A 21,979-nucleotide genomic window follows, 5' to 3' on the forward strand; every position below is an offset into this window, starting at 1 on the left:
TCCCCCCCCCCCCCCGGTTATAGTACTAATTCAGGCAACCATTCAGCAGACACAAGCTGGCTCAAAACATTACAAGGTTTATTTACAAAGAGACAACTCCAATACCAAGAACTTCAGCGAACATACCAACTGCAAACTGAAACAAGAGTACCACCCAATAGATCCAAACTAAATCACATGTATATTAGGGTGAATCAGACTGTTCTATTATGAATATACAATATACCATAGACTTGGACTGAGATAAAAATGATTAACATGGGAATGAGGGAGGGAGAGTTTTGAAAAAAACAGTGTATTTGGTGGGAAGCTGTAAATAGGGGATTTGACACACCCCAAGCCCTCCCCCCCAAAATTAAATAAATAAACAGGTCATAGTAAGTTCTGGCAAGGATTTCATTTGCTTGCTCAATTGTAACTGAATGCTGATCCTAGGCAATGCTGTTAATGTAGAACCCACCCAGAAATAAACAGTGGATGAACTCTCATTACCTTTCCTTACAGCAGGTTATTCCTTCTGCAAATAATGAATGCTTCCTAGATACTTAAGAAACGCCCAGTTTTGAGTATAATGATATTTTCCCTTGCCTGTCCTTGAATATTTTCTACTTTGTGCATCTTTGAATATTGCCACACTTTTTCTATATGTTCAAGGTATACGGTAAGATGTGCCATCCAAATTAAAACTAATGATTCTTCTTTTAATCAAGAAATAGAACAGTTTAGCATTGTCTGTTTTAACATTTCAAACATTCAGGAAGTAAAGGCAGGATGAAGTATTTATTCAGTTATTTAGAAAAATTTTATACCACCTCTCCATAGACCTGCTGATTATGCCTTACAAAATAAATTGGTATAATAAATCCTAAAAATAAGCCATAAAACACATCACGTTGAGTGTTCCAGAGCTCACCAACAAAAACTTAAACCTCATATTAACACAAACCATCAAAGAGGACAAAAATAAAATCACTCTGGTATGAGCTGAACTGATACCAGCATTTAATCATCTATGTACACCTGTTCAAAAGAATATTGCATATAGTCATGTATTTGACTATCTGCTACTCATTTTGAGGAAATGGAATAACTGTTCTGAATAAAATATTCCCTATTAGCTGTCCTTCCAGATTTTTCAGACTGATAAGATCAACATTGTCTCAGAAATTCAGTTTTCTTTAGAAAAATAATCTAGGAACGACAGCAGTTAAATCACTGTGTTCTCTCATTAAAATGAATTAACATTTTCCTACCATGCTTCCCTTTTAATGCTCTATAAAGTGCTTTGTTTCCTAGGGTGAAAATTGACTCTGCAATTGCTTTGGAAGAGCTCAGTTGATTCCCTTTTCTTTTTATGAAGGCTCACTTTAAACAGCTGCATGATATGCAGAAATTCAACAGGTTTTTCTTGGCATTGGGGGAGGGGGTTCTGCATATTGTGCAATATGGTTTTCTGCATATTGTGCAACTTTTTAAATACAGACAAGTCCTGAAATAAAATAGTAACAAGCCTATGTATGAATGATGTACACTCCTGATTCTGCAGTGGAAAAACTAGACACCAGTCCAGCCCTGTAACAAAGAGCCAATGTATATATTACCCAGTAGATTTATGATAGATTTCTTGATATTTTTGGAGAGGATTTAGTGAAATGAAAAGCAAGCTGCATATTTGAGATCCCCCAACTCCACCCCCGTCAGTTCTAGTTGCTATTTGACCTAAGGGGGAACTGTATTTCCCATCCCCATGTAGCACACAGCAGCAGGGGAGGGATATTTTGACTTGGAAAATAACATATGGAAGAACATTTACATGCATCCTAGCTGTTGTCTGAATAAACTAGCAGCCCTCTTTCTGCCCCACAGTTTAAAATGACCATACAAAAGCAAAGAAACCCAGCTACAAATTTCTCATGTTTATCTACAGCAAGGCCATGATTCTGCTTATTCTCAGGTACCACCTTTGGGTTTCTCAGCATCACAGTATTCTTTTTGCAAAAATAAAGCAACAATAAAGGAAAATGTGTGCATGTTTTCTAGACATCTATTTAACCCATACATTAGAAGGGCCAGAGTTTTCTATTCCTCACAGGAAACCATCTTTTTTGTTAAGTACAAAAAACAAACAAAAAAAAACACTAAGGAAATTGAGGTTTTTAAAAATCAGTCTTTTATAGACCATAAAAGAAATTAGCTGTGAAACTATCAGTAATTGGATCAGATCTCTCTCTCTTTCTTTCCCCCAAGTAAAGAGAATCAAGCAGTATTTCACAAATATGAATTGTTTAGCAGCTTCACACATATTAGAACTGGTCAAATGATAATACTCTGTTGCTTTTGAACATAATATTAAGATTCTTTCAAAACCACTTAAACTGAGTCTCATAACCCACAGGTTCGGCTTCTTTATCTCTGAAAGACACATTTCAATCATATTGGCTTGTAGCTGTTAAGAGTAAAATTCAAAGTTTGGGCTTTTCTATTTCATCTGTCTAAATTAGCCTATAATCAAGCTGAAACCTCAGTCAAGCAACAATGCAGGTTGTCAAGTTCTGTGTGGTTGCCATTAAAATTTGTAGTTCTTTAGTAAGATAATTTTCAAGTTTATTTCTTGTTCACATATATTGATATGTTCTAATTGCACTATGTTTTATGATTATATTAATACTAGCTTCAAAGCCAATTCATAAAAAATGGGCTTTGAAAGGGGAGAAGGAGCAAGGGGAAGGGAAGGAGAAGGGGGAAGCCCCCCCAACCTACCTTATCATCACTTGAGAGCAGTCCCTTGGCGAGTGGGGCAGCGGAAAGGCCCCTGGCTGCCGGGTGCGGCAGCGGAGAGCTGCCCCTGAGTCTAAGGAGGCCTCTTGCCACGTCTGCGATGCGGTGAAAGGCCTTCCCAGACCCAGGGGCAGCGGAGAGACCCTTCTCGACCGGGCATGGGTGATTGACCCTATTCCACCTTGGACAGCTGGACTCGCTCCACCCCAGGAGCAGTTTCATAAATATAAAGAGGATCCAATGGATAAAGATGATTTCATTTTTTTTACTATGTGCAATCTGGTCTGAATGACTGTAATAATAAATTTTACTTACTTTACACTTAAGCTGAAAGGAAATGATGCAATATGGATGGAAATTAATCAAACATATTTTAAAGTTTTTCATTATCAGTAAGTAATTAAGTAGGGAAGGGAGCCAAATGTGAATTAAGACACATGCCTTGTATAAAGGCCAATATAAGATGTGGAACAAATTTCTAGATGTAGAAATATAATTATGTAAACTTTTTCAACAATGCCAATTTGGAATTGCAGCTCTAAAGATGGGCCCATAATATTACTATATATGATATAGAGAGAGAGGGGTGCTTTATAAATCTGATGATGATGATGATGATGATGATGAATCTTTGCCCCAAACATCAGTAGTGTCACTCTAAGGCAGGGGTAGTCAAACTGCGGCCCACCAGATATCCATGGACTACAATTCCCATGAACCCCTGCCAGCGAATGGGATTTGTAGTCCATGGACATCTGGAGGGCCGCAGTTTGACTACCCCTGCTCTAAAATATTGTGATGTTCTTCACATTGTAAGGTAAAAAAACAAAGAACAGATCATCTTCTATCACACACTTATATACAATTGTACAGTTCAGCTATAGGTCTAGAATTTGTTCATCTGAGGGCTTCTTTATTAGAAATATAGACTCAAAATCTGTTCCACTGTATATTTCTGGTAAGGCCTTGGAGGAGGAGTGTGTCTCATGGCAAGTACCACTGAGCACTGAGCCCCACCCCTGAGTGCCTCCTCCTCCAACAGGCTTGCCTGACTGTCCAGCGGCCAGCCAATCACCTTCCGTCCCCTACCCAACCACCCTCTCCTCTTTCCACTTCCATCTTAAGGATACAGATCACTACCGCATGAGAGCTGTTCCTGCCAGTGAGTTCCCTAACAGTTGCCTGCAGCCTTTCAAGGTCCTGAATGCAATGGGCTTGCCCCCTAGTATAACATAAACTGATTTTCTGAACTTTTTAATGCTGAAAAAAAGAAATATTTGTGTTCCAAAAATTGGGCATGAGTGTTTTGGTCAGAATCACTGTCTGATGATTCTGATTGAGAATTATGACTATTTCTGTTCTCCCACTTTAGTTTCCTGAAAGTCTAAATATCCGTTATTAGTAAAGGCTTGTAGAAAGTGGAACCTATTCCCCTACACTTGCCCTCAAAAAAAATTCTCTCAGAGCTTAAACCAAAAATGGATTGTGAGTTTTATTTCTTTTTGGCAGACCTTTCTGAATTTATTTCAGTTCTTTCCTGTAATGCTGGCTGATACACCTGTACCAGAAAATTTTAGTAAGTGAAACCAAACATTCTGATAGCAAATACATGAACATTAAAACTGACATTGAGCTGTGTGTGGCAGAAATTGCATAAAATATGAAAGAAGGCACCATTTTTGGTGGCAGCAAATGGCCCACCCTTACCTCTTTTATCAGGTTCATAAATCTGGGTCCAAAACGCCATGGCTTATGCCTGTGACACTGCAGGGAGCTAACAGTCATTTGGGAGGCACGCTGAGAAGCCACTGCTACCATGAAAACAGCATCATACATCAGAGCTGCTTCTGTCTGTATGTGAGGAAAACACATAAAGTTTGTTTTAGCAGACATCTTCAAGTGTCTACATCCTTGTTTTTTATTTTCATTTTTTTCCTTTAAAAATACTTGGATCTCTGTTCAAGGTTCATGGTACCATGCTAGACTGACTGTATGATGAAGTCTTTTCTACAGCAGCAAATTCTGAGATTTTGTGTGCAATTTAAAATGACTCTGTATAGAGTCAACAACTGCTTTGTAAAGAAGTAAAGTATTATTTGATAGAACTTCACAAGTATTCAGAAGTGAATTGATGTGACATTAACACAAACTGCTTGTGTTAACTGCCATGCAGGATAGTTTAAGCTTTACTTGTATATGTCTTAATTGTCCTATACTTTATGACCATATTGCAATGGTCTCTTACGATTTTGTTTGTATAAATTAGTCTGAACGACTGTAACAATAAACTTTGACTTAACTTGCCATGCTAAGCCATTTTAGATTTAAAAGCTATAAATATTTTGAGAGACTGGGAGAGTTAATTTTCTGTTTCATTTACTTATCTAAATTATTATAGTAGGTGTCCCTTTTTTTTTTTGAGCCTGTGGGCACCTTTGGAATTCTGATAAAGCATGGTGGGTGCAGCTACAAAATGGCTGTCACAGACCTTTACCACATGGAAGATGCAAAACCATGCTGCCACCTGGTTTTCAGTCCAGAACTATTCACCTTGAGTCTTCCCATGATCACACCGGGTAGCATGTGGCCTGCTTCCACCTGTCCGCTCTGGATTTTTACTACTGCACAAGATAGCTGATGGATAGGAAGTAGAAACTTCCCACCATTTGTTTCAATCATCAATCATTGTGATGTGGTGAAAACTTCCCAATCACTTTCTAGTGCCATTTGACCACCTCTCCTCCAAGTTGGAACTAATTTTTTTAAATTGTTGTCAATGGTGTTTCAATGGTACTTTTAAACATATTTATTAATGATCTAGACTAGATGAGGGGGTGGAAGGACTATTCATCAAGTTTACAGACGACACCAAATTAGGAGGACTGGCAAATATTCCAGAAGATAGAGACAGAGTTCAACTGCTCTGACTGTGAATTATACCAGAAGATGCATTTCGCAGGAATGTAGAAGGATCAGTGTTCTAATCAAGGGTGGCCCATGTAACTATTTCAATGGATTTGAAAAAGCAACATTTCAGTAAGTCTTCCTGTAAATGCAAACCATTAGTCCATTCTGAGAGAACCAAAAATTCTTACAGACCCAAATTCTACTAGTGGCTACCTTAAGTCTGGAATGTATGTTGTCTGTGTTGTGAACAAGATGTTGGAGTAGGACTGTTTGTATTGAAAAGCAGTTTGTGTTCAGAGAATGGTTGGTCAAAAGATGTGAATGCTTTCTACATAGCATACCCTGTTTCATTTCTGCATGGTAGTGGCAGATCTATAAAACAGCATATCAGTCACATGTGCCTAAGATAACAGTCTCTGAACTTTCTTTGAATGCATATTTTGCTAAAACAGAAGGTGCTGTGTGCAGCAAAAGCTTGTCTTATTATATCCTGGAGCTTGATCTAACTATGAATCATGGAAATTTGTTAAATATAGACCTGGAACCAATGTATCCATCACTTTTCTTCAACACTAAACCTAGAGTTTGCTTTCCTGAAACTAATACAAATTAAGTCAGCAATGTGCATTTTTACTTACAGTCATCATGCCATCTAGGAGACCAGTCTCTGGCTTGGGTGGTGCCTGCAGCCGTTCCATGGACCACTTCTCAATAACTGATGCCACTTGGGGATTGTCAATGTTGAGTAGACGAAATCCAGTCATGTTGACTCCACTATATCTGTAGGGTTCCAGGTCAAGTGCAAACAAATCCTGTGTCACCAAGATTTTTGTTTTTAAGAAAGAGATAAATTATATTAATGATTAAAAAAACAACTTATACCTCAGTTTTGGTAATTGCCATGATTGCTAATGAATCTCAAAGTTGTATAATTATTTTAGTCACCAGATCCCACTAGAAACTACAATTAACTGTGAAATCTAAATGTATGTACTGAGCAGCATTTATTAGAGTTGTCATATCTGATCCGTTGGAACAAGATCACTGGCCCAAAAAAGGTGATATTGGCCTTGACCAGGGCCAGGGCCTTTTTGAGGCTGGCACCATCTTGGTGGAATGTGCTCCCAAAGGAGATCCGAGTCTTGTGGGACCTTAACCAGGGCCCTGCAAGATGGAACTATTCCACCAAGTTTATAGTCAATACCCAAAATAACAACTACCAATAAATGCTTGTCCCACTACTGGGGAGGTGAAAAGAGTAGCGCCTGATGGGAAAAAAAACCCTGTTTGTAAATACTAGATTAATAATGTTCATAAGATGTCTTGTATATGATGTTTTTATGAATGTTGTTACCTGTCCTGAGCAACACTGGAAGGGTGGACTAAAATGAAATTTTATTGTTGATAATTATTACTGTACTAAGGGCCAAGGAATACAATGGGCGCTAGATTCAGGAATACAATGGGCGCTAGATTAGGGGGGTGAAGTTGAAGAACTCTGGGGATGGCTTCCCCCTTCCCCCAGGACCTGGAAAGGCTGCAGGCAGTTGTTAGGGAACTCACCACCAGGAGCAGCTCTCATGTGGCAGGGATCTGCAGCCTCCAAGCCTCAGAGTGAAGTGGAAGGAGGAGGGGGTGGTCAGGGGTATGGGACAGTGGGCGATTGGCTGGCTGCTGGACACAGGAAAGCCAGTTGGAGGAGGAGGCACTCATGGGCTGGACAGCTACCCTGAGTGGGCATTAAGCCCTGAGTGCCAATTAAGCCATGAGCCATACTCCTCCTCCAAGGCCTTACCAGAAACATTGTGGAACAGATATTAGACACTAACAATGTTAGTGTACGAGCAAATTCCATTGAATTTTTTAGAGTTGATTTATGTCAACCTGGTAATAATGTTATGGTTATGACCCCCTCCACCTCTCCCAGCATGGAGAATTGGCTGGCCAATGCTAAGAATATTTTTCATTCCTAGGAAACAAAACTCCCAGCAATGTAATAAGCAGTACAGTTTTACTGCTTATGAGCACCATATTTCTCTTGCCTTGCTAGCTTTGGTAACTTGCTGTCACTTATTCTGATATATCTGTCAAGCTGGTGAAGAACCACTTTACTGCATATTAGATACATGACATTTGCAAAGCAGAATATAATGGCTTATTTAAATATCTTTGTGTGACACATTTCAAAACCACATGTCATTAACTGAGACTATGAGGGACAGTTGTCACAATTTGGAAGATTAATCTCAAGGAAAAAATTCTTGCTAGTATTAATGACCTGCTTGGGTATCACTGTCACTTTTTTTTAAAACCACAATATTCACAATTCTGTAGTTTCTTGTTTAAAATAAAAGAAATCAAACAAAACATCATCAATCTAACATTGCTAATCTTTCACAAAGAAAGAAAGTTTACCTCAGTTAAAACATATTTAATTAATTTGTATTGGCTTTAATCAAAGCAGTTTATATTAAAAGATACATAACTTTTCCTGTGATCATACTTATGAAGGATGAAAAATTACTTTCAGTTTTTGAGTCACATAAGCCATACAAGAAATCTCAAACCCTTCACCTCTGTAAATCAGTTTATTTAAAATAAAATTACACCCATAGTGTTCTTTGAGAATTAAGCAGTATATACAATTATGACAGCTTTGCTTGTCAATCTTTTGTATTCAACAGTCATATAAAATGCAACTCTATACATGGCTGATCGACATTTGTCTTGTAGGATTGGACCTTACTTTTGAAGTACCACTGCCTTCAGATTAGAATATGGCTAATAATATTATCATCCTGGGGGTAATGAAAATGTTATGCAGTTTTGAAATATGGGTTCAGGGCTATATACTTTCTCTACTTTGTAAAGTGTTCAAAGGTGAGTGAGATGGGAAAAGCCTTGGTGCTCGTGACAGATTTACCAGGCCAACTCTATTACAAGACACTGGCTCCTGCAGTAATAGCAATACTTAGCAGTTAAGGAGCACTTTTCATTGGTAATGGTGGTGTACAGAGCACAGATGTTTTCAACAGTTTCTGCTGTAATGGAAACAAATTTATCAGAATGTCTTACCAAGGTAGTAAAAAAGTAGTGATAGTATTCAGTCATCATTCCCATGGAGAGAATCTGTAGAAAAAGAAAAGACGGTGGAGAAGATAAGCTAATATGAAACACAACAAAAGTGATGGATATTTGACCTGAGAAATCACTGGCATATATATTTGGTATTCCAGTGGTCCCTGGTCCGTTTGCAATGGTGATCCACAAGTCCAAATTTGCTTTCTGCAGTGACTCATACAGAGCTGTCCCAATTTTGTTTGTTTGTTTTGTTTCAGTGCCCTAGGCAAAGTATGGTCTATTATGCACACACATCTTACTGCAGAGAGGGAGAGGGAAGTTAAGAAGGAAGAAGGAAAAAGATGCGAAGAAGAAGAAAAACTGGGGGTTTTGTATCTCACTTTTTATAACCTGAAGGCATCCCAAAGTGGCTTACAATCATCTACCCTTCCTCTGTGAGGTAGATGATGCTGAGAGATCTCTGAGAGAATTGTGAATGGCCCAAGGTCCCCCAGGTGTCTGAATGTGTAGCAGTGGGGAATCAAACCAGATTAGAGGTCACTGCTCTTAACCATTGCCTCAAACTGGCTCTCAAAGGGTCTGAATTGCCATTAGGTAGAGCTAACCCACTTTCAGAATTTCCACAACCCACTTCTGGATCCTAACCCACCGATTAGGAAATACTGCGTTATATAATATATAACTACACAGCTTATAATTTTTGTAGGCCTTAATGTCTATAATGTATAATGACAATGTGTAAAACAAAATCGGTACATAGAGAAAAGGCACAGGCATAAGCACACTGGCTCCACCCCCTGCTGACACACAGTGCATTTACTTATTTTGAGATTTGTTGGCCACTGCTCCCAGCAAGACGGCTTGCAGTGGTTTACATATAGTAGAAAACACAGCATTCTAAGCATGATTTGTGAGCATGCAGCTTATGCAAATAGGAACTGTGGACGCTGATTTTTATCATTCTCAATCACAGACACAGTGCTTGTCTGTATACATTTCCTAGGCTAGGTGCTCATAAGCAGGCAATACCAGCATGCTTGTGCCTGCTCTCCTTCTATGTACAATTGTTTCCATGCTGATGCTGTTGTGTGTGGGCGGCTTCTGTGGAATGGGACTATCTAGACAAATTTATGTGGAATAGGGGAATAACCATCAGGATTTACACATTCAGACTGGCGACTACATGATTTTAATACCAGTATATTACAAATAAAAAGGTGTGTACTTCCTCTTTTTTGAGACAAAATATTAAAGTCTGAAAATGTATTAGAGACATCGTCTAGTTTTGGTGTAACCAGTAACAAGAAAACAAGCACCTCTCTTCCTAGAGTAAGGTGACCAGATTGTCCAACTTTTGGAGGGACATCTGGAGGTACCTGGCAAATTGTACTTATGTTGAAATTAAATATATATATATATATATATATATATATATATATATATATATATATATATATATATATATATATATATATATATATATATATATATATATATAATAATACTATATTTGTGTTCTATGTGTTCAATGAAACTTTTTGTTGCTCCATATAGACCAAATGTTTAATCAAGACCCCCCCCCCCCACCGCCGGTCAATGGTGTCCTGCTTTAGCAATGTTAAAATCTGGTCACCTTATCCTAGAGAGAAGTGACATCACTTTTAAGTTTTCTCTTGCAGACCGTTTATGCACTGGAGGTTTCATGCTGGGTTACAGGCTGGAGTTTTAGTCATGGCAGGTGGCCCCACCTCATCCTGCACTCACACAGGGGAGCATTTGGCCCAGTGCATCTCATCTGCCCTCTATTTGTGCTCCTGCACGAGAACTGGGGCAGTAAAGTGCCCAGTGCATAAACGGTCGCAGTGACACCATCACTGTCACTACCAGCTTGCAGCTGGTGTTGCAAGGGTCAGACTGGGAAACGCCCAATTTTGGAGGAGCAGCCTGAGGGTGGAGCTTGTGGAAGGGAGGGAGTTTCATGGGGTATGATGCCATACAGCCCATCTTCCAAACTGGCCATTTTTTACTCTAGCCACTACCTGTAAGTTGGCAACCCTACTTGCAGTCCTGAATAAACTCTAAGAAAGAGGGATGAGTCCATAGTAACCCAGTGAAATTGCATGGCTCAAATGAAGATTGAATCAGGGCTCTTCATTCTGAGTCTAAAACTCTAATTACTAAACTATACTGGCTCACAGGGCACATGCACTAATAAGCCAATCTTTTAGTGAACTGATCATATACTTTAAGATTATGTATTTGAATGAAACTTAGCATAAAATGTATCTACATAACAGTAACCCATAATCATGTTTGATTAAGCATACCAGTTTAGGACTTGGTACCGATTTACAATTTCCTTGCCTCAGCAGGGAAATCAGTAAGCTTCATCAGAGTAATAATGTTCCAATTGTGAAACTGAGTAAATTCCAAAGCCCAGAATAGCGGATAACAGCTGCTGTCATATTAATGTGCTGTGTGTACACTTTAAATGCAGATTGCTATCCTGGGGTGGTCTCCTGTGCCCAAGCTTTTACTGTAAATGTATGGCAATAAATCAGACAGAGCAGCAAAACAAAATTGTTCTTAAAACAGTGAATGCCCAGGGAGATTTATTGCCTGAGGGAACCACAAAGAGGCTAAAAGAATGAGCTGACATAGCTTTAGAAGGCTTCATATGGTTCATATTCTTGTAAACTATGGCAAAAATTTCAGTTATAAACATGCCAACTTGTAAAAGGGGGAAGGTTTTGAAGGGGGGCAGATTAGGTCTTCATTTTCACAGGCCAACTGACAGTTTGGTGCTAATCTTTTATATTAATCCCAGTGGCAAAAGCAATTGAGAGTGCCAAATATTGGCTACTATCATACTCTGTATCAGCCTTCCTGTTCTTTCCCCTTGTAAATCAAACCCTAACTCCAGTCCTTTCTTACCCTTGCAGAAGACAAATGTGTTCACCTGCACTACTTCTATTGAATTTATCTATCCATGTAATAATGAGTAAGGGAAGAGGCATGCCTTCCCTAAAGCCTAAATGCATATTACACAAAGTCTCCAGATTGACTTCCTGTCAGATTAGATGTGGTCAGTACAGCTCTGTATTTAGAGCTCATATTGATTTTTAAAACTGAATTCTCAGGCACTGAGATGGGATCCCTCTCACACATCAGCATATTACTCCAATGGGGCAACTAGCAGCTCCTCAGGTCATTTGAGGCTGGGGAAATGGCATTATGGAGAGTCTTAAGCCTCCTCTCACTGTATACTCTGGTCCCAATCCAAATAATCCCTGAACACACCTGAGAATTAAGAGTCAAAAAGCAATGGAAGCTTCAGACACAGAACTCCTGCCTAATTTGATGAGATGAGCTAGACTTCTCTTTTCTTAAGAGTTTCCTTTCATGCTAGTAACCTGTATTTAAGATTAAATCTGTATGTGCGTGTGTGGGGGAGGGGGATACTGAGCCATTGTTTTTTGTTACTGCTGAGTTAATGCCTTGGTAGAAGCTGAATTCCAGTACTTAGACCATAAATTACAACTATAGTGCTCTTATACAAAATATACAGTAGAACCGATGTGGGCACTGATGCCTTCTGCTTCAGACAGAGCTTTAGATAACTGTTTAGAAAATTAGGAATGTGCTTACAGGAGGGTGAAGCTGATTCCTGAGTTCCATATTTGCATTTCCAACCACAAATACTGAAGATACTCTCTGCTCCAAGATATTCTTTGGAGATACACACACACACACACCCTATGCCTCTATGCTTTGTGCAGGATATAGGATAGCTAATATTATTATTTAGTATTATTATTTATTAGATTTATTTCCCGCCATTCACGGCAAGCCGTCTTGTAGTGAGTTACATAACAAACCCCCACATCCTTATCCATGGTTCCTCTATATATTTGTGAAACAGCCTGGAGGGTGGGACATGTCTGGCTGTCCAAGTTGGAATAGGTTCAATCAGGCCCTGCCCCTGCAGCTCCCGGCCTCCCTCCCTGGACTCTAGCCTCTTTGCTTTCAGACGCGCCTCAGTACCTGGGGCCAGCAGCAGGTAAGGGGAGAGGGCCCTGGGCAAAGGGTCCTGGTGGAGGGCTTGCTAATGAGGGCTTCTTGGCCTGCTAAGCAGAGCCTGCTAATGAGGGCCTCCCAGCCTGCTGACTGCCTGCTAAGGAGTTCTGTCCCGGGCTTGCTAATGAGCTGGCCAGCCCCCGCCTGCCCCACTTGATCCGGCTGTGAGCTGCGGCCCAAAGTCTCCTTAAGCTGCCTGGCCAGGGGAGGGAGCCCTTTCAATGCCCGTTCTTAGGAACAGGCTTTGAAGCTAGTAAAAACAATAATACCCCATTGAAAATCCCATTAATGTTAAATCAAGCTTGGCCATAAACACTATTGGCCCTCCCCACAACCAGGACAACTGCCTTCAGCACGCCAGAGGGACTGCACATGCCAACAACCACCAGCATGATGTTCAATGCTTAAGGTGGCAGTATCTTCCAGAGCCTCAACTATAGACCTGGTGAAAGAGCTACATCTCACAGGCTCTGCGGAACCCTGAAAGTTCCCGCAGGGCCCATAGCTCTTCTGGGAGCTCATTCCATCTGGTGAAGACCAGGTGAGCTTCCCGGGGTCCAGGAATGACCAATAAGTAGGCATAGGGCAACAGGTTATCCTTCAAATATGTGGGTCCCAGCCCACAAAGGGCCTTGAAGGTCAAAACCAGAACCTTGAACCTGATTTGGGCTGCAACCAGCAACCAATGCAGCTGTCTCAGCACTGGCTGGATATGGGCCCTCCAAGGTGTTCCTGTGAGGATGCAAGCAGCTGCATTTTGCACCAGCTACAATTTCTGGGTCAGAGAGAAGGGTAGGCCCATTGCATGGGCCACCATGGCTAGGTGTTCTGAAGACACGTAGGGTGTTAGTAGTATCACCTGACGCAGGTGGTAAAATGCCTTCATGACCTGTGCCCCCATGGTCAGCAAGGTGTCCAGAGTCACCCCCAATTTCCTGGCCTGCATCACGGTGATCAGTTGCATCCTAGCCAGAACAGGGAGCCGTGCTTCCTGTCTTGCCTTCTTCCTTCCCAGCCATAGGACCTCCATATCAGAGGGGTTGAGTTTCAGACAACTCTGCTAGATCCACAGCTTCAAAATATCTGGCAAATGGCTCGGGAGGGGGAGAGTCTGGGCAGCTGTCCATGAGGAGATAGAGATCTTTCCACTTTAAAGGTCTCAGGTTGCTAGTAAAAGTTCTGACTCACAAATCCAAACAGAGGTACCAAACACCTAGTTGAACCAGTTGGAAGATCGACAAAGATCCTCCCCTCATATACATGGAAGCTCCACTTTCAGCGAGTCAGACCACTGAAGGGATGAAAGGGAGGCAAAGATGTCTGACTGGTAGCATGGGTAGAAAGGACTGTAAGTTTTTCCTGATAAAGAAAATTCAGGCAGACATACACACATATGACACTCTAGCCTCTTGGTTGCTCACAATTGGGAAGGCAGGAAGAAGGGAAGCCAAAGGGCTGAGGGCCATGACAAGCCTGTTGTCTCCCTTCCTAGGTTGACTGCATTTTCCACATCTCCCTTTCTAGACACTCTTATTCCTTCTACTACTATCTTTGTCTTCTGACATCATTTTGGTCCTAGTCAGATATACACCAGCACATTTTCCATATAGATTCCTATTGGTTGGTTCGAAAGAAGGGATAGTGCAGACTGTGATAATCATTATATTTATCCTTTTACAATTATAGAATTGGAAAGGGTCTTATAGGCCATTTAGTCCAATCCTTGCATAAATACAAATATTTTCTTCTTTTAGTTTTCTTGAACTCCTGGAGAAAGTATTTTCTCTAGTCCTCAAACAGCATGTATTTTGTATCCAAGTGTTCACAATAATCATTGTTTAGTGCCATGTTTCATTCTTATGCACTTCCCACTGTGTGCTGGTCACATAGCTCCCCTGATTTCTGTTCCACTGTTTTATTGAAATCCTCATCAGGAATCCAGGGCTGGAAGCACCAGCTGTTTAGTCAGACATCACCACTTCTGTACCACCAGACTGCATCCAGAATTATTTGCAAGGCTAGTAAGGTGGAAGCTTAGGGAGGCAGTCAGGTTTACAATATCCCAAATCACATGCATCTGAGGGCCAGAAAGATCACTCATCTCCTCAGCAGCCTTTGCCCCCTCCAGCAGGCTTTCCTCCAAATCCGCAACAGCTGCTAGCAGCATAAAGAATAACACTTTGAGGATGGGAAATTAATTGAAGAATTTGATGTCTGCCTCCAAGTAAGTCTTAAACTCAGATCAAAGATACAGGCTTAGCATGCTCAGAATTTGTTTTCATCAATAATAATGTATGTCCACAGAACTTTTTAGTTTGAAGAAATACCCAGGATGAGTGAGGTGAACAAGATCTGTTAAATAGTTTGGTGATATATGTTAGTTTAGTCCAAAATCTCTATTTTGCAGAGATAACAAACTCCATCTAGTACTAGATAGATTGTGTTGTCTAGAGCTTTATTTAAGAGCTTGTAATTATATCTCCATTGCAGACAGAATTCAAGTAAAATCCCTCTCTGCTTCTCTGGCAAAACTGCCAATATCCCATAATATTTTGTCATGTGACATTCAGATTTCCAAGCTATAATTATATTGCAAATGTGGCTGCCTCCCTGAATGTTGCCCAAAGGTAAATCACAAGCAGCTGTTGTTTGAATTACATTCCTCACACTTTCTGTTTTTCTGTATTGTTTGGATATGACACAGAATTCATCCTACGGATACGATATGTCAGAGGAAATTAATACAGCCATCTAAATGTTGGCATATATAAAGGATCCTCCTCAGGTGAAAAAGGATGGATAATCTGAGAAGAAAAAGCAGTGACATAACTAGGTTTGAGATGGTACTTTACAAAATGTATTGTAATGAATTTATTCTGTTGTGTACTTACTTGAGTGATGCGGGAAATTAAAAGATGGATTATAATATTATGATCACAGCCCAATCCTATATGCAACTTCACTGGTTTATTAGAGTACAGGCTGACTAAATCAGGTCACATAGGGACACTGAAACATCCCAGGAGGCAGCTGTGACAGGCAGTTCTTGAGGTGCTGTAGGGCTTGCTCAGCTCAGATCCAGCCAGTGGTGATGTCCATGCTTCCTCTCTTGCCATGGCTGGGTGGCTAGGGGCCTCAGGCTGCCCTGTGGCACGGCCTAATGCTATTGAGGCTTGGCTAACTCTTTCCTATGAGCAGCTCTCCTGGGCAGCGATCCATCACAAAATTTTCTGTTCAGTGAAAGGGCCAAATCCTCTTTTACCAGGAGAGTAGGTTTGTACCACAGTCTCAAAACTAGCACCACTGACACAGAATGACCCAGGAACAACAGCTGGAATTAATGCTACTGTTCTCTGTCTGTCGACAACCATGATCACTAACTTTAGTGACATAAAACAGGAATTTAACCCAGGAAATTAATTTTAAAAATCTTTAAAACTAAACACAAACTAAAATCTCAAATTTCAGTTCCAAGAGATTTCAGTTCCTCAACTCAAATTTCTGTTCCACAACTTCAAGTTTGTACTATCTGAGAAAAGCTGCTGAGACAAAGGAGTAGTAATAACAACCACAAATTAATCTGGAGACTGACTAAGAAAAGATAGCTCTTCTCGGAAGGGGAATTCTAAAAAACTCAATACCTCCAATCCACTAGTTTATTAAACTTAAATTCACTCTGGCATTTGTTAATGTGCTGTGTAAACAAAGTCCAAGAAGTTTGAAAATCCTAAAGGAGATCTTATTTTTTATTAAGTTTTATACATTTTGAAACCCAATTCAAGAGATTATCATTTTAAATTTCTTTTACTAACCATTTTATTATATTATCAAATGTCTTTTGGGGAACAACTCTTCCCCCACCTCAGAATCTCTAATCTGGCCAGAAATTTAAAAAGAAGGTAAACCAAGCTTAAAATGTCATGGGAGAGAGAAAGCTTGATCCAGAACTTCCCTTCCCTTAATCCTATAGAATTCATTAAAAATGGAGGAAAGCAGAAGTGCATTTGTTGCATTGGGCTGAATTTGATTATCACAGAATACTTACAGTCTACAATGGATGAAGCTCTTCTCCAAGAATAGTACTTCTGGCTCTTTCAGCATTGGTTAATACAAATGCAAACTGACAAGAAACTTGCAGGCTAGCTATTCCATTCTCCCCACCTTTGCTTCATCCCTTTTCTTCCTATCTCTCACATTCTTTTACCCTTCTGCTACCCCTTTTCTTACCTGCCTCCATATCTGTCACTTCCACTGTCTTTCTGCCCCTACTCTATCACTTTCTCTTTTATTTTCTGCCTCTCAACCTCATCACTCTTTTTCATTCTGCCCCCATCACTCTCTTTCTGCCCCTAATCACTCTTCTGACCTCCTGCCTGCTTCCTCCCACCCTGCACAGCAGCAGTGCCCAAAGCCATTCACATGCCACCCCCACAGCAGCAGTGGTGGTGATAGTGGCTCTCCAGGAATCATAATGGATCCCCCGACTATAGATTAAGAGTGAAGCAACCTCAGCAGGGTATAATGCCATAGACTCCAGTCTCCAAAACACCCTGCAAAACAGCCATTTGCTTCAGGGGAACTGATGTCGGACATCTGGACAGCATTTGTAATTCCAGGTGATTTCCCCAGACATTGGCAATGGTATTCCTCTGGAAGAAATGGCTGCTTTGGAAGGTGCAGTCTATTGTATTATACCTGTCTGGTGTTCTTCCCTGACTCAAACACCACCCTCTGCAGGGTCCACCCATCAGGAATTTATTGACCTAGAGTTGGAAACTCTGTTTCCTTCCCACCCAATATCCAACCTAACTTTATCTGCCACTCTGGCTTCAGTTTTCCCTACTCAGCTGCACCCCTGCACATTTGGCCTACGAAAACTGTATTCTTTCTCCAAGGTGGGGACCAAACCAGCTTACATTATAATCTCCTTTTTATCTACACAACAACCTTGTAATTATGGTTAGGCTTAAAATATGTGACTGGTCCAAAATCACTGCGGTTTTTGCAAATCTGGGTCCTTTTTCATGTTTGTAGGAAAAAAATCCATCTATGGAGAATGCAAATATATGTATGTATGTATGTATGTATATATATATAGCATTGGGGGGGGCGGTTGGGGATATCACACCTGAAAACATCTCTATTTCCTGATATTCCCGAAGTCTAATACTGGTATGGTATGCCTATCTGAGGGGGCTCTTGTCTCCTTATGCCCACTGCAGGGCACTTCGCTCTGTGGGTGCTAATCTACTGGAGGTCCTGGCCCTAAAGAAGCATGCCTGTCCTCAACCTAGACCAGGACCTTTTCGGTCTTGGCCCCGACCTTGTAGAGCCCTTAAACTTCACCAGGGGTGGAGGGAGGGGGCCAGGAGAGCCTTCCCCGGTCCTGCGGACCATGCCCGCTGCCTCCATGGGGCAGGAGAGCCCTTAAGCTTTGTCAGCGGAGGAGGGCTGGGGCTGGGAAAGGCTTCCCTCGCCCGATGCACCACGCCCACCATCTCCACGGGGCCGGAGACGCCTTAGCCTATGCCAGGGGGGCCACAATGGGGCCGTGGAAGCCTTCCCCAGCCCCGTGGACTGCGCCCGCCACTGCAGCCCCCTTTCAAAGCCCGCTCTTACAGGAAAGCCAAATTTTCTTGACTTTATCATATTCTATGAGGACCATAGGGGCTCAAATGGGGGCTGTTTTTTGAGGTGGAGGCACCAGAAGCCATGCTACAAATTTGGTGCCTCCACTCTTCTCCTCCATCCCCTTACAAAATGATTGGACCAGGGGATCCAATTCTAAGGGCCCCCAAAGAAAGCGCTCCCATCTGCCAGTGCTTTCAATGGAGGAAAAGTTATTTAAATTTGAAAGGTAACATGGTTCCTTTAAAATGTAAATAACTTTTGTAGGCTGCAACACCATAAGTAAACTTCAAAGGCATTTAAAGGGCTTACAGTCCCTTTAAATGCCTTCTCCAAATGAAGAGAGCCCTTTAAATGTACTTCATCTGCAGCTATCCAGCCATCCCAAAATTCTTAATATTTTCAGGATTTTTTGGGCCTAGCCATTCTAGTAGCCAAAAAATATCAAAATAAGTATCCAGTTGAATTAATACCCCTCAAATACAAATAAGGTATTCAGCAGGGTGAGGGCAGGGGGTAATCAACTCGGATTAGCTGAATGCACACCACTACTTTCTTGCCTGTTTATAGCTGCAGTCACTGGATTTAAGTATTCAAAGATTTAATGACTTGGCTATTAGAATATAGGGTTTTTTAATGTACAGTTAGCTATGCAAGGAATCTCCAGGTGCAAAAAGCTTGGTTGTATGCATCCTTATTATAGGGATTATAGGGATTACCCTGTCATGTAATGAACTATGAACTGATAAATCTTCCTCAGATATTCATAGTATTACAGATTTGTAAGTTTATGATTCTAAGGGCAGGTGGGGGGGGGATGGAGAGGAGGCAGGGTGGAGAAACACACATGCTACAACCAAGCTGAAATGAAGCAGCCCACAGGTTTATTGATTACAACTGCGAGAGCATTGTTGTGGCATAGGACAAAGATCCAGGCAGTGGAGCTACATGCTGGGGGTAACCTGGAATTGCAAGAACATTAGTCTCAAGTGGGCACATACCTCTGGTGTTTCTCTTGCAACCAAGCGAAAGCCTGCAAGCTGAGCATTATATTACTTGGCTCCATCCCCAAGACCCCTTAGGGGTGTTCCCACCCAGAGAAGGTGGGCGTAAAGGCACAGCCCCCCCCAAATGTATTATTGCCTAATAAAACCACCCAATGCTGTGACAAATAATGACTAATAAAAAGTACAACCATTCTAGAAACCAGAAAACAGAGGAGGAAAGGATGGCCAAAGCTGAACTGAGAAGGGCCAGTAATCATGTGTCTTTAAAAGGGGGATGGGCAGACACAAGCAAGAAAAGCCTTTCCCCAGGCTGCCCCCCACCCAGGCCATCATGGCAGCAAATTGCTGGCTACTGCCAGGTCCTTCCAGTCAGCCACAGCTGCACTCATGCAGCATAATGCCACATGGGTGTGAAATCTGTTTGCCATTCTTGCTTCCTGAAACCACAAAACAGCACAAGGTAAGTGTGGTTTGCTTAATTTACATTACAAGTATATCCAAACAATCTGATATATAGTTTCACAGGAAATCTTTTGTTCATGGAAAGGTTCCTGTTGGTAGCAGAGGATAGGACCCACAGTAATACGTTTAGAGTATGATATTAGCTAGACATCAGGAAAAACAATTTCACAGCCAGAGTAGTTCAGCAGTGGAATCAACTGCCTAAGGAGATAATGAGCTCCCTGTCACTGGCAGCAGCTGGACAGATGTTTTTCCTGGATGCTTTAGGCTGATCCTGAATTGAGCATGAGGTTGGACTAGATGGCCTGTATGTCCGCTTCCAACTCTATTATTCTGGTATATAATCATGTTCCCACTGCACAGCAAAACTTTCAGCAGAAACACTTATAGCTTTCAGGTGGTAAAAAAGGTAAAGGTAAAGGTATCCCCTGTGCAAGCACCGAGTCATGTCTGACCCTTGGGGTGACGCCCTCCAGCGTTTTCATGGCAGACTCAATACGGGGTGGTTTGCCAGTGCCTTCCCCAGTCATGACCGTTTACCCCCCAGCAAGCTGGGTACTCATTTTACCGACCTCGGAAGGATGGAAGGCTGAGTCAACCTTGAGCCGGCTGCTGGGATTGAACTCCCAGCCTTATGGGCAAAGCTTTCAGACGGCTGCCTTACCACTCTGCGCCACAAGAGGCTCTTATTCAGGTGGTACTGGATTCATATCACCTCAATCACATTGTATTGCACTGAAAAAGTCCCATGTTGAACACATTCATAAAAGATGGACACCAAGCTTGTCATGTATGTGAACTCAATAGTGCTAATCTTGATCGTTATTCAAGTAAATGAACCAATCAGAGTCTTGCTTGAAAGACTCATGGACCAACGAGTAGCCTGCAATAAGAACCAATCAAGTTGTTTGGCAAGCTAGCCAAACTGTATATAAGTCTGTGTTGTGCCTATGTTCACCGTTTGGTATTTCTTGTTTGAGTTTGGAGTTAATAAAGAACTGATTGTTTTCAAAGAGCTGTATCTATGTCTACTGAATCTACAGATTTAATAAAGCTCAAGGATCTAGCAAATTAATTATTAGTCATCTTTTGGATAAATACATGAACAAGACTTCAGTCAACTTCTCCCAAACCGGGGCTGTCAGCTAAGGGAACAGTCACAATGGGATTGCAGCAAGAAAGTGGTCAAGCCAGTTCTGATTTCCTGTTGTTTTGGTCCATGTCAAACTCTATGTTCACATTTGCCACTGAAGTAGCCTGGATTTGGTCACACCACAAAAGCTTAGTATTTTGTAGTGGTGGTTCAGAAATCCAAATCACCTGAATTTCACCTATCGTGTTATTTTACCAAGGAATATCAATGGTATTCAGTTGATGCAGGGATGTGGAATGCTATAGTATAGCCCAATTTTGTCAGATCACAGAAGATAAACAGGGTTGAAACATGAAGGGGGTCACCATAAATTGGCCTCAATTTGACAGCACTTTAGGTGCACACATTCTGTTGGTGTATAAATAGGCACAATATATGTACCAGTGCACTTTTAAACATCATGTCCACTACATGAAGTGCTACCATGGGAAAGGCTCTGAGCAGCCTCCATATGGTTGCTGTAACCTTTAAACAAGCTCTTCAGAGATACTCAGAGGTATTTTTCTTGCCTCTGAGATGCCAAGAGAGAATCACAGTGTTGAGCATAACTGCTCAACAGTGTGATAATGAGCCAAAATCTAATCCACCTGAATGCAGATTTATTGCTTCCCAGAATCTGAAAACCAGATGGCATGATAACTTTGATAGAAATAAATGGGCATATCCCTCCTTCTTACCTGTTTAAGGATTTCTGCTGCTGTTTCGTGTGAGCAATCAAAGATCACATAGAATTCTTTGGCCTTCTTCATCTCCTTGAGTAAGGGCCGAGCATCTTTATTCCCAGCAGGCAGCTGCCGGATTTTGATTTTGATGTTGTACCTAGAAGGGGCTTTGATGAGCTCTTGCAGGCGAATTAGACCTAGAAAATAACATCCAATCATTCAAA

The 21,979-nt window shown here is 41.3% G+C and overlaps 1 protein-coding gene and 1 long non-coding RNA gene across 9 annotated transcripts in view; one reads left to right on the forward strand and one right to left on the reverse strand.

Annotated features, from left to right (window-relative positions):
- Positions 1 to 21,979, reverse strand: part of GRIK1 (glutamate ionotropic receptor kainate type subunit 1) — a 201,555-nt gene that overhangs the window by 53,600 nt on the left and 125,976 nt on the right. For all 8 annotated transcript variants that reach the window (XM_077342508.1, XM_077342509.1, XM_077342503.1 and 5 more), the window contains exons 4-7: positions 21,771 to 21,952; positions 8,761 to 8,814; positions 6,324 to 6,497; positions 4,486 to 4,629 (exon numbers count right to left, since the gene is read on the reverse strand). In XM_077342508.1, coding sequence (XP_077198623.1) covers positions 4,486 to 4,629; positions 6,324 to 6,497; positions 8,761 to 8,814; positions 21,771 to 21,952 — 554 coding nt within the window. The remainder of the gene's footprint in view (positions 1 to 4,485; positions 4,630 to 6,323; positions 6,498 to 8,760; positions 8,815 to 21,770; positions 21,953 to 21,979) is intronic.
- Positions 1 to 21,979, forward strand: part of LOC143839869 (uncharacterized) — a 109,971-nt gene that overhangs the window by 4,928 nt on the left and 83,064 nt on the right. The window lies entirely within an intron of this gene.

Source organism: Paroedura picta, chromosome 6 (genome assembly GCF_049243985.1).
Source record: "Paroedura picta isolate Pp20150507F chromosome 6, Ppicta_v3.0, whole genome shotgun sequence".
NCBI lineage: Eukaryota > Metazoa > Chordata > Lepidosauria > Squamata > Gekkonidae > Paroedura > Paroedura picta.